Source organism: Aricia agestis, chromosome 1 (assembly GCF_905147365.1).
Source record: "Aricia agestis chromosome 1, ilAriAges1.1, whole genome shotgun sequence".
Classification (NCBI taxonomy): domain Eukaryota; kingdom Metazoa; phylum Arthropoda; class Insecta; order Lepidoptera; family Lycaenidae; genus Aricia; species Aricia agestis.
Genome location: NC_056406.1, coordinates 12,721,417 through 12,734,282, shown reverse-complemented (window position 1 = coordinate 12,734,282; position 12,866 = coordinate 12,721,417). Strand labels below are relative to the sequence as shown.

Here is a 12,866-nt window from a genome sequence, read left to right as displayed (position 1 = left end):
TATCTTAAATCTTTTCTTTTCAGCTTTACCTACTGCAACAAAAGAAAGCCTAGCATCAACCTTTTTTTTTTTTTTTTTTTTTTTTCGACGGGAAATGCATTGACGCATCCCGGGGGAATTGGGGACTCCCCCACGAGTATGTGGGGCTCGCTGCGGTCGTAAGGATGGTAAGTGACCGCAGACCTACCCACTAAAACCCGTCGGTACTCTTCGTCTTCCCGTTGCCGAGTCGCGAGAACGCGTGAGCTCTACTCCGTGGCTCGACAATCGACCGCCCGCGTATCAATGGCGGGCCCGTCCTCTTTGAAGCACTGTCGCTATGCTTCTGTCACCAAACAGAGCCCTTTCCGGGCTTGCATAGGCGACTCTCTCTGTCGTCGCGATGCGCGAAGAGTACACTGCGCATCGCGACCCTCTCGGGGACTCGGTGCAATGAGTGACGGCATCCCCATACCGCCACCCTGAGCTCCCCATTTACGGCGGCAAGTTATCATTCCGGATGACACGTCGCCTTGGTCGTCTTCGTCGAAGAGGGTCCAGCGCCCGCCTTTCTCTATCGCGCTCTGCCTCTTCTTTGTTGGAGATCACCTCTTCAGCGAACTTCTCCACGTCCCTCCAGTTTTGCTCACTGCTCAGCATGGCACTTACCAACGCTGGCAGTGATAAGTCCGGTCCGATGGCGGCCGTTAATGCCGCACGTTGTCGTGTCCAAGAGGGACAAGCCGTTAAGGTGTGCGCGGCCGTGTCCCTTTCGTCGTCACAGTGGTGGCACCGCGTCGTCTCCTCCCTTCCGACGATCTCGCACAGGTACCGACCGAAGCAGCCGTGCCCGGTCAGCACCTGTGTGAGGCGGAACGAGAGGGCGCCTTTCTTTCGGTCCACCCACTCTCTGAATACTGGGCGAATAGCCCCTATGAGGTCTACGCTTACACGCGGCTCCAAGAGACGCTCCTCCCACAACTCCAGGGCCCTGTCTCTGGCTTCGTCCCTCCACCGACGTACGGCGTCCGGAAGGGGATTGCTGCCCCCCGCACGGACTTCTGCGCTACGCCAGTACACATCGGCGAGGGCTCTTGCGTCCAGGTCCCATGGGACGCTTCCGGCGAGCAGGCACGCAGCATCCCGGGAGATGGTGCGATACCCGCGCACTGCTCGCGTTGCCATCGTTCTTTGTAGCCGACCAAGGATGAGCCTGTTTTTGGCTGACAAATTTTCGGCCCAGATCGGCGCACCGTACATGGCCATGGAGCGTACAACGCCCATGTACAGGCGCCGACAGCTCAGGCTCGGGCCCCCTAGGTTGGGGAGCAGCGATGCTAGAGCTCCTGCTGCCTTCGCTACCTTCTCGGAAGCCTAGCATCAACCTAGCATAATAATATTATGTTGTGAATGCATGTTGTCATAAAATAATATGATTTAGCTCGACGGCGTCAAATTTTTTTATTAGATTCTAATGTTGTAAGTAGATACAAAAATAAATAATTTATTATTATTCCTAGTGTGTACCTCATAAATGCTAAACCAATATTTATTAAGTATAATTTATTAAATTTATTTAAACGAATTTGCATTTTGTCGTCAGTGGAGCATACAGTAATTTCTGTGAGCTATAAATTTTACGCTTTGTCTACGAACGAGCATCACACTTGACACGGTATGTGTCAGCATAATGCGGCTGTAAATTCATTGTGTAATGTGCGAGCCGTGTTTTAAATTAGGCCGTCCCTCCCTAAAGCGCCCCGCGCATTGCTATCATTATCAAAACATGATCTATTCAACTCTTAAACGCATCTAAGAAACGCATGCTTCGAACAATTTTAAAATATTTAAGCGAGCAGCGCCATCTGTGCTATCTTTTATGAACTTCCAAGACAATATTTTAACAAACGAGAATTTTAGATTCAAAGCTAATCGTTATTACCGAAGTCTCAATCTTAAATTAATTAAGTATGTATAGTCTGTCAAAAAAGTGAAGAAATTAAAAAGTGGCAACATTGTAGTGTCATCCCTTTTTTCTAGACTGATTTGAAAGGGATGACACTACGATGTTGCCACTTTTTGATTTCTTCACTTTTTTGACAGACTATAAAAGATAACAATCTTTTCAACAGGTAAGTACTAGTAGAATAATATGTATTTTATTTTCAACAAATAAGACGCTATTTTCGTTGAACTACAAACAAGGAAGGAGAAGTATTTTCGATGTGCTTGCCAAATGTCAATGTCACTGTGTCAACAGCATCAAAAAGTCAGACGTCAGGTTAGATTTTTTTCCTGAAAAAAGCAATTTTTATTGCGTAAATCTCTCCAAAATGACTTCGGTTGTGCGCGCTGGACACCTGGCTCCATACTTCAAGGCTACATCTAATGTTCTGACGAATGGCCTGAAGCCTGTGGTCGCTGTTCCTTCCCCAGCAGACAAGTTGGTTGTCCAGCCCTTGCCCAAAACTTCGACCGTACAATCGTTGAATGGTGCTCTTCCCATCAACAGTTTGAAGGTCAAGCACAGCACTCGTGGTAAGTAATGAATATGATGCAATATACTATTCAGAAAATGATCGATATTCTAAAAGTGACGTTACATAACATTTGTCAATTCCAGCTGCAACGCAAGTAAGGTTTGCGCACACGGACATCTCGTACCCCGATTTCACTCCTTACCGCCGCAAGGAAACTCAGGACCCCACTTCGAAATCTGAGGACAATGTTGACGCACGCCAATCCTTCACCTACCTTATTGCTGGAGGTAATTTTCTTTATTATTTTAAACCATAACGTCAAGGACAACTTTTATTTGTACTATACAATAAGGTTTCGTATTAACACTAATGGGTGTTGCCGCCAATGTTTGCTGATTTGGCACAGAATTACTGCGTTGGTAGCGTAGATACTTCTACTACAAGAAAAAGTGTTTATGCTACTCTACATACTAAAAGCGGTAGCGAATTTTTATTTCTATGCTACCGTAGCTATGAGAAAATCAAACTTATCTCTGTAAATAATACACAATGTGGTTTGTATTATAGTCCAAAACATGGCCTTTTGACTTCTCACATGATGCATTGATAGTTTTATGTGAAACAGTAATACTTACATTTTGGCCCTTTTGACTACTCACATGATGCATTGATAGTTTTATGTGAAATAGTAATACTTACATTTGTGTAACAATAACACTTCCTTTGTAAAAACTGTGTACAACTACACAGCCCGTCTGAGGTTCAAATGTGAACTGTCGAAAAATGGCGAATTATGAGATTTTTCATAAAGTACGTAAAACTGAGTTTTTACGTAAGTACTTACTTGCCACTTGCCTAACACTTAACGATAATAATAATAAATGGGTATTATTAGTGACTTTTGAAAAGTGACTTTTAAAATTGATGTCTCTAATGATTCATTTGATTTTAAAAAGTTTATAAAGCAAGTTATCTTAAAATACTATAAAAAAATAGGTGAGGTAAGCCATTAATTGTATATGTGTATTCATAACATATCTGATTTATCTTCAAATCTGTCATACTTACTGCTACAGCGACAGTTGACGTGCAGTGTGCACTTCTTCCACGGTGGATGGCATATTGCTATTTTCTTACTTTTTTTTTATGTTTCATTGTAAATATATATTTAGACTATGATTTGAACCGAAATAATTCTAATGCATTCTTGAGTGCTTTATTTTCTTTGTTAGAATCAGTTTTCAAACATATACGATAAACAATAATTTTTAAAATACTAAGGGCGGAGAAAAAAATATTACCAAATCAGCAAAAGTTGGTGGCCTCACCCTAATATCTAGGCCCGGCCAAATCTCTAGTGATCAATTCAGAAAACATACCACTGGAGAAAAGGCAAATAATATTTTTTTTATATTACAAACTAGCTGTTGCCCGCGACTTCGTCCGCGTGGACTTCAGTTTATAGCGCGCGATGTCAACAAAATTGGTGTCAAAAGCTTTTATAAAAAAAAAACACTGGTACCCCTTAAATCAAAACAGCTGTGCAGTGTGCACATAATATTTAATTTTTTTAAATCAAACTTTATGTTTTATGCCAAATTTTAAAGCTTATTTAGCCCCCCAATTACACAACTTTACCCATAAACTATTTATCATTGATAGGTTTAAGGTTACGTCACTGTATATAATATAAAGAACTGACTTATTAAATAACGTAAAAAAGAAATAACAATCGGAAAAACCTTAAAATATGATGATACCACCTCTTATAGAAAGATGTTGGGCAAGCGTTAGCGCGATGTAAGAGACGCACGGCGCCATCTAGTATGAATTTTTGGAACTAACTTAATTTGAACAAATTTGTCAAAAGTTTTCACCCTTTAGGGCGTTCGCTGCGCTAAGCGTGCGCCCGGCGCGTCGCGGTCACTCGCTTTGGTTGTGGTTCTTACTTTTTGACCACATCATTGAAATTGCAATCAATAAGATGTATTTTCGTTATCTTGACAATATATTTTGTAAGACGCAATAGTTTATACATAAAGCTATATTTATAGATATTAATATAGTTATTAGCAAGTTGCCAAGTTTTAGAAGTGATATAGTAAAACTCGTTTTTACCCAGACTCCTCCCAAGTCTGGGTATTAGGCTGCCTTCACATTAAGTCGCGAGTAGTGCTAAGTTAGTATAGAAGTCGCGTGGCTGCCTCACTACTCGCGATTTAATGTGAAGGCAGCCTTACCCCTAACTGCACTTTACAAAATGTAACTTTTTGAAAATAAACAGTTGTGTATGTATTCAAAGCTTTTTAACTACTACTTACTCAAACATCCAAACCAAGTTCAGTAGTTTTTAATATTTATAGGTACTTAAGTGTAACAAAATTAATCCATCCATCCTCGCAAACTTTAACATTTCCGATAATAATGAGGATTTATTTTTAGCTGGCAGCGTCGCCGGTGCTTATGCTGCCAAGTCGGTGGTCACCCAGTTTGTGTCATCAATGTCTGCGGCTGCTGACGTTTTGGCCTTAGCCAAAATTGAGGTCAACTTGGCAGATATCCCTGAGGGAAAGTCTGTTACTTTCAAATGGCGTGGAAAGCCCCTATTTATCCGTCACAGGTAATTAATACATGCGAAATTTTATGATTTTTAGATTTTGCAGTCTTGGCAACATATTAATTTTTCGTGGCTTTTTGGAATACTGGTGCTGTAACTGTGTGTGTATCTCCTAACTCCTTTGATTGGGTTAGGTTATAATTTTTGGGCACTTTTAGACGCGTACATTTAGCATATAAAAAAAAGTTCAATAAAGAGAGCTTAAAATACAAAACGTATGACGTCACACTATGGCGGACAGTGTTTTAGGCGCCATTTATAAGGCATATTTTTCAATTAACATTTTTATGGGTTTCTACTGTGTAAAATATTAAAATATTCGTTTTTTTTATAATAATGAATGATTATGAAGCGATTAGCATGAAGAAAAAAATGAGGTCAAGTAGCCTGTTTTTTTTTTTTTAATTTAATAAATAGCATTATTAATATTATGAAAAATATGATTTCAGGACCGCAAACGAGATAGCCACTGAGAAGGCAGTGCCAGTAGACCAGCTGCGTGACCCGCAGACCGACGATCAGCGCGTCAAAGACCCCAAATGGCTGGTCGTCATCGGTGTATGCACACACTTGGGCTGCGTGCCCGTAGCCAACTCTGGAGATTTCGGAGGCTACTACTGTCCGTGCCACGGCTCCCACTACGACGCATCCGGCAGAATCCGCAAAGGACCCGCCCCACTCAACCTCGAAGTTCCCGAACACAACTTCCTCGACGGAGGTCTACTAGTTGTAGGTTAAAGTTGAGTATTAATAGGCAATTTATTTATCATCCTAAGATCCTAAGATTGTACAATAGAAGTCAATAAATGATCAGTTAAATGTTTCTTTTTAAATGAGGTTTTCCACTTTCTGGGCATATAAAGGATTGATTGAAATTATTAATAATACAATAATTTATCATAATAATAAGAGCAATAAGGCTTGCAAGTTTTTAGTTGTTGAAGCCTAAACTAGCTAAAGATGACAAGTCTGCCTAATTTGGTTTAGGCTAGTGTGGGCTGTCAAATATTTTTTTCCATATCATAATATCTACAAAATATGATGTAGTGTATTGTCTTTGTCACACTTGGGTTGAATTTTATAGCATTGTTTAGACACACGGTCATCTTTAACGCAAGTAATAGGGTAACAAATAAAAACAAATCATTCTTTCTTGTTTTCTTTTTACTTTTTATTTATAGTTAATTTTCTTTTTTATTTTAAGTATGCTTTAGAGTTTAGACAGTTACAATCTACATAACATCTAATATAGACTACTAAAATTTACATACATTTACAAAATATTAATAACTGGGAAATTTTGAATAGATGTGCAGTTCTGGTTTATTTAATAATAAGTAAATTGAACAACAATTAATAATTTAAATGTTAATTTTAAATAAAAAGTCATTAGGCCTGTTGAATTGATACAAAATAAAGCAAAATATCAATTAGGAACTGAGTCAAAAATACATTATTCATATATTTTAATTATTAAATGTCTTAAAATCATGATTTTTATTGAATATAATATGCTGCAGGAATTCTTTAAAGCACTGATATGAACGTATCCCAGTTGTAATATGTTTTAGACGAATTGCACCACAAAATGTACACATAAACTAAGTAACAAGGTTAGACGTAACTACATTATTTACACAAGAACGTTAGATGTTTTGGCAAAATAATTTAATTACAACTAAGTAAATCTAAACACATGAGTGACATGAGATAGATAAGGAATCGCACTTATACCGAAACGAGCTGACTATAAATATTAACTTTGTAAACAAAAAATATACTTTGTAAACTACATAACATGTAAAGAAAATATTAATATAACAGTATGTTACTGCAAAGAAAAGATAAGTCCATTGGTGTAAAGTCACCTGTGTTAAGATTGAATTTATTATTATTGATTATGTATGTTATTAAGAAAATTAATGCATTAAGCTTTCACGGCTTTAGCTATATTGCTGTCTCACTTTAGTCATGCCGTCAATAAAATAAAGTTAAAGAAAGAAAAGTAAGAAAGCAAATTAGTAAAGTCAGTAAATGTTATTATTAGATATTTTATTGTCGCTTTTTAAAATTTCCATTGAACACCATCGAGTTCGAATTTAATATCTTAAATCCCAAATATTTGATCACTCAATGTCGTGCTGTCTTTAAGGATAATTGCTAGTTTTAGCTCAATGCAACAAAAGTAACAAAATCCCCTAAAAAAGTAATTGTAGGTATATATTTTTTATAGACATAGTTGCTAAATGTGTCTTGGAATGTCAATGTCCAATGGTACGCAAATTAACAAAAATACTAATATGTATAGTCAGCTCCAAATTCAGAACCTAGGAACGATTGTAGCTCTTATAAGAATCATCCAATACAGAAGAAACTATTCAAAATAATAAGTCACAAAGACACAAATTACTTTCGTTCGTATCCTGTTCACTCGTTCGTAGGTCCCGACATGTGCTCAAGAATACAATTTTTATCGATACAATGAAATAACTGATCAACATGATGTGCTCGTATCGATACGAAATGCATTTGAGAATTCTACCTAGCAAATAAATACTTAACTTAAACCGAACTCCACAGATAGACCGACGAATGAAAAGTGCACCTGAGTTAATGAACGAATGAGTTGCGATATGGCACAGGGTATAAGTATCAAGTTAAAGCGAGCGCACTATACATCGGTAAACGACTGACATACAACGAAAAGAGTCATGCAAATGGTATTATTACACTGAGGAGATATATTTATTATGTATCTATAAGAATAAAGTCTCGAGTCTAGTTAACATTGATACTTTTAACGCGATAACATTCATACTTCATAGTAATATTTTTTTGAACACAGATTATCGAATTACATTCAAATTGTAGACATATAAATTCTATATTTGGAAAAAATATAATAAATCTATAACGCACATGCGTGATATATAATATAATACTTTCATTAGTTTCGTGGGTTAGTTTATATTATAAAATTACCTAATACTCTGCGTGAATATATTCGAATTAACGGTTGTTCTGTAAATATTTTCTATAATATCAACATCGGGAGGATCGTTTGTGCGACGAGCGGAAAATAAAGCGATCTCTCTGCCAATGGTCATAGAGTATTGTCAAAAGTACTTACGTTCGCCTACCAAATTCGGAGTGAACCTAACCGCGGCTACAACACCGGAAGCTCATACAAATTATTGAATCTAAAATATTTCTACGAGATGAAATGTTCGAGGAGCAATCGTGGGGTGCCATCACCGGGACAGCGGAGTAGAGCGACGTAAGCGCCATCTGTTATTCGGTGGTTTCAGCGTGCGTGACGTCACATTATCGGGATGATTCAGAATTCCCGTTCGACTCGGATTCGGAAACGTTATTGGCCATATACCAGGCGCGGCGACCTTTTATTGGCTGATGGGTATCTGTCAAATCCGAATCGAATTGGGAATGACAATTCAGCAGTCGGCAGTGTAGACGGGCGCGAGGTCTAGGGTGAGGTGTCGGAGCGCGCGGTCGCGGATGGCGGAGCGGGAGGCGCGCGAGGACTTGATGATCTGCAGCACCATGGCCTTGCAGTCGTGGCACACCGCCATCTGCACGCCGCGCAGCCGCTCCGCCGCGCACGCGCCCGCCACGCCCGTCACGCTGCGGCCTAGACGAGCTCTGACAAAAAAAATACATATTATAATATTATATGTTATTAGTTATATGTTATTTTGTGAGTTCATGAATTATTATGTAGATAAGTAATATTACACTTAGTGTCAATTTATACTAGCGCAGAGTCGAAGCGACTTACCAAAATTTAACATAAAAAATTCAACCTTAACTCCAGAAATTCAACTTAACCCACTTAACCCACTTAATGCACATATTACTTCTGAGATATTAAAAAAGCGGGCATTCTCGCTAATTGCATCGCACCGAATCGCGTAGGTATGTAATGTGTGTTTCTAAGCTGGTAAACTAGTTTCGTAACGAAAGTTATTTGGTAGACAATTTCTTTTACTGCAATGTTTTGACGCTAGAGTGCAGCACCAGCAAAGACAGCAAACAAAAAGTTTTGTTCGATGTTTGATAGCGTTTCTGTTAGTGTTCTGATGACGTGTGCAACTAGTAGCATTTTTTACTGTATGTGCTAGTAGCGCCCCCTGGTCCGATCTTTGCGTAATATTCCCTAAATCAGGGGTTCCCAATCTTTTTCAGCCTGCGGCGCACTTACAAGTCAATATTTTGTCACGGCGCTTTTCTCTACCTAGATATTACAAAAAGATACATAAATAAACACCTTATAGCAAGTAAAATCATCTGCCTGCTTTGTATAATTTATAATATTATAATTTAATTTTATAATATTTGTGGATATGGATAATGATGGAGGATCGACTCACGGCGCCCCTCTTGCCTTTCCACGGCGCACCAGGGCGCCGCGGCGCACAGTTTGGGAACCCCTGCCCTAAATGCTACAAGATGTAAACCACCGATGACCAATTCCTAACGGCTTTTGACAGGAGTTTATCTTTTCTCTAGCGCTTTTGATTGGCTTACGTCAAAACTTTAACCAATCAAAACATGCGCTGCAGCGTAATTGGATAAACTCCTGTCAAAATATCTCAGAAACCGGATATGAGTCGTGACTCGTGGGTCATTTTTAATAGTCCAACTACACACCTGCGTTCCAAGGTAGACATAGGCGTGGTGACGCAGGGCATACTGCCGGGTCCGTCCTGCGAGCGGTCCACGAACCCTAGTGCGGACGGGCCGCGCGACGTCGGGGCGGACGCGACGGGCGCGCGCCGCGCTGGCACAGGGCTGTTCGGCGCGCTGCCGACTGTGTTTTCTACCGCGCCCTGAAAATGGAGAATGGTTTTATGACAACCTAGTCGCTAGTGAATAGCATCCTACGTTGTATAGAGTTCTAAAACTTGGTTTTTCTTTAGAAATAGCGGATGTGGCATTTGTACCAACAATGTGCCATGAATGCATATGTCGCAGCCGACTAAACCAGTCGGCTGGGACATATGCATATAAACGACGTATAGCCGTATGATTGAATGGCGTTGTTCAGTTAAAGTGCTAGCTGTTTGATTGAACGGCTATTTAAACTAGTCGGCTGCGACACATACATATTTTTAAGACCATAATATTCCCTGCTCCAAAACGTTGGTATAATACTTTGGTATTTAAATAATAAGATATTAAAAGGTTTTACCAAACGTGATGATGTGCAAAAAAACGGGGTAACTTTGAATTCGAAGCAGCTGGAAATAAGATAAGAAAAATTCTCAGCTCATCATCACATCTCAGAGAAAATAATTTGCAAGGTACTTACACTATGTTCGGGTGACAGTAGTCGCGACATGAGGCTGCGAGGGAAGGTGGAGTTCTGCTCGTCATCCGGCGACGGCAGCAGCGACGGGCTCAGCAGCACCACGGGCACGTGAGCGAAGTGCTCCGTCGGGATACGCATCTGGAATTACATTGGATTGCCATCTTACAGTTTGTATGGAAAAGGAATAAGAGTACCTACATGTAATTTACTAAAGAACTACAAGTCGAAGCCAACTAATGTAAGTTGCTTAATTAAACTTAAAATAAAATCTCAATATAATTCCACTTCACAGTACTTCAAATGTGATTAGAACTGTATTCACTTTGATTAGTGATTAAGTGCAGGTAACTATAGTTTGTGCGTTTTAAGATGATATGGGTGACACTTCTCATATTCCTTGCTACGGGTTTTTTTTTACAAGAAAACAAAAAAAATCAAAATGTACTTAATAAATTATATTCCATCTACAAAACTAAATATTTCCTATAATTGTAAATAAATAAAAATGAAAAGTTGCTAAATGCTAACTTATTAATATAAAATTATAAATTTTAACAGTGAAAATTATTGTTACGAAAATATTTGAAAAATGTCAGATGCATGAAATGGAACATAAGCCAATAGAGATTGACACTGTTGAATCGAAATCAAATCGATAAAAAGGGCGGCCATTTTAAATCGCCGGCGCCACTCTGAAACGTCAGTACGAAATCGATAATTTCGATTGCAATTCCTTAACGAAGTGATTCGATATTTTTAAATTATCGATTAATTGTCTTAGGTTACTTCCCTACTTTTAATTTATTAGCCAATATAGCCAATTATAATGTGTCACCCATATCATCTTAAAACGCACAAACTATAGTGCGTGTCATTAGTGATTAGGAGAAAGTAAGTGTGGACAGCGACTGATCAGTGCAAGTGATTAGTCGGCTGCGTAGTAACGTAGACATTCTCTTTACTTGTGATGAATTAGTGAGTGAGCGCCATCTATGCGGGGCATATTGACAGTTTCACTTTTGTTACGTTTACACTTTACAAGCATGTACCTGAGTACTCCCAAATTAATAATGCGCATGCTTCGTGCGCATGGAAATCAGTTTAAAACAGCGCTTGCAGCGAGGTCTTCCGACGCTCGGGAAATACGATCGTTGCCGAAAAATAACGAAAATTTATATGCGCATTATCACTTTGGGAGCACTGTACATTGTACAGTACCTACCTTGGCGACGGGTATAATTTATAACTTACCTTGGAGCAACATTTTTGACAGACAGTCTTTTTACACAACTTGCACTTCTGTCCCCAAGGGCCGAATATACCGAACCTCGTCTTCAGACATAGGAAGCATACCTGAAAGGAAATCAATAATTAGAAACTGTCCCAGAGGATTCCAAAACATTTTATATCTCCCAATTAAAACATACCCGTCTCTTTTCAACGTCCTCTTTGACTCTGCCTTCGACAGGAAGAACTTCAAGCTCAGCTTTAGTCAGTACAGATCGTATGTGCACAATTTCTTCTAACGTCAGAGAGAGCCGATCATCAGACATGATGGCGTCTTGCCATTGTTTCTGAAACATTATACAAATAAAAATTTTAGACAAAATTCATAGGACAACAGTTTTCTAAAACCATGACGTGTTTGTGATTAATAATTAAAAACTAGTCAACAACAACAGCTCTACATAGATGTGTAATAAAAACTACATATAAATCGGAAGCTACGTAATAAAGAATATTCTAGCATACCTAACTATATCATGTATTAACAATCGAGCATGTTTATTTTTTATATTTACTTAATTTTGATTAACCTAACTATAATAATCTCCTCCTTTTTGGAAGCCGGTTAAAAACTAATTAAGATCTTATGCGTACTCGAGCTTTCACTATCATTAATTAGGAATTATTTTATATCAATGTACCTACGTAATAGAAATAGATACTAAAATATAGCAGGCAATCCGCGTTTTAAAATAAAACATGTTCGTTTGTTTTCTACACTGTACTCAAGAGTTAATGAATAGGTAATAATTAGAAAGATAATAATTTAGGTATATAACTACGACAGTATATTATAAGTTTATGTATATAACCAATTAATAGTGTAGCGCTACCGTACCTATTAAGTTGATAGAGAATGTGGTTATTGTATGTAAACTTTATGTGACTTTGAGTGGTGAGTTGATGACTGATGATAACACACAAAAACTAACCCAACCACTATTCAAATCAATAAAATAGCTACCTACTTACTAGACAGTTAAAACTAATGATTACTTATGCCGGCTCTTGATATAGGCGAACGCGTTGGCCAACGCGTCTGCAGACGCGTTGGCAGTGCGCTTGCAACGGCGTTTGTGAGTAATCCACACATAGGAAGGTCGTTCAGTATGCTTTGGATCGCGCCAATGTGCGGACGGATTCAAAATGGATGTTTAGTCGCTAACAGCTGCAG

General features: G+C 38.7%; 3 protein-coding genes across 7 annotated transcripts in view; 1 reads left to right on the top strand and 2 right to left on the bottom strand.

Annotated features, from left to right (window-relative positions):
* Positions 1–474: 474 nt before the first annotated feature.
* LOC121731784 lies at positions 475–1,164 on the bottom strand. Its single transcript, XM_042121412.1, has one exon. It carries the CDS (start codon positions 1,162–1,164, stop codon positions 475–477), a length of 690 nt encoding a protein of 229 aa, XP_041977346.1.
* A 1,062-nt stretch (positions 1,165–2,226) lies between these two features.
* On the top strand, positions 2,227–5,895 carry LOC121733488 (cytochrome b-c1 complex subunit Rieske, mitochondrial). Its single transcript, XM_042123748.1, has 4 exons — positions 2,227–2,517; positions 2,603–2,746; positions 4,902–5,079; positions 5,526–5,895. Exons 1-4 carry the CDS (start codon positions 2,313–2,315, stop codon positions 5,812–5,814), a joined length of 816 nt encoding a protein of 271 aa, XP_041979682.1. The 5' UTR covers positions 2,227–2,312; the 3' UTR covers positions 5,815–5,895.
* A 1,608-nt stretch (positions 5,896–7,503) lies between these two features.
* Positions 7,504–12,866, bottom strand: part of LOC121733452 (protein spire) — a 142,663-nt gene continuing 137,300 nt past the window's right edge. For all 5 annotated transcript variants that reach the window (XM_042123718.1, XM_042123726.1, XM_042123744.1 and 2 more), the window contains 5 exons: positions 11,833–11,979; positions 11,657–11,758; positions 10,406–10,543; positions 9,745–9,923; positions 7,504–8,736 (listed from right to left, as the gene is read on the bottom strand). In XM_042123718.1, the coding sequence (XP_041979652.1) occupies positions 8,529–8,736; positions 9,745–9,923; positions 10,406–10,543; positions 11,657–11,758; positions 11,833–11,979 (774 nt within the window). In that variant the 3' untranslated portion in view covers positions 7,504–8,528. The remainder of the gene's footprint in view (positions 8,737–9,744; positions 9,924–10,405; positions 10,544–11,656; positions 11,759–11,832; positions 11,980–12,866) is intronic.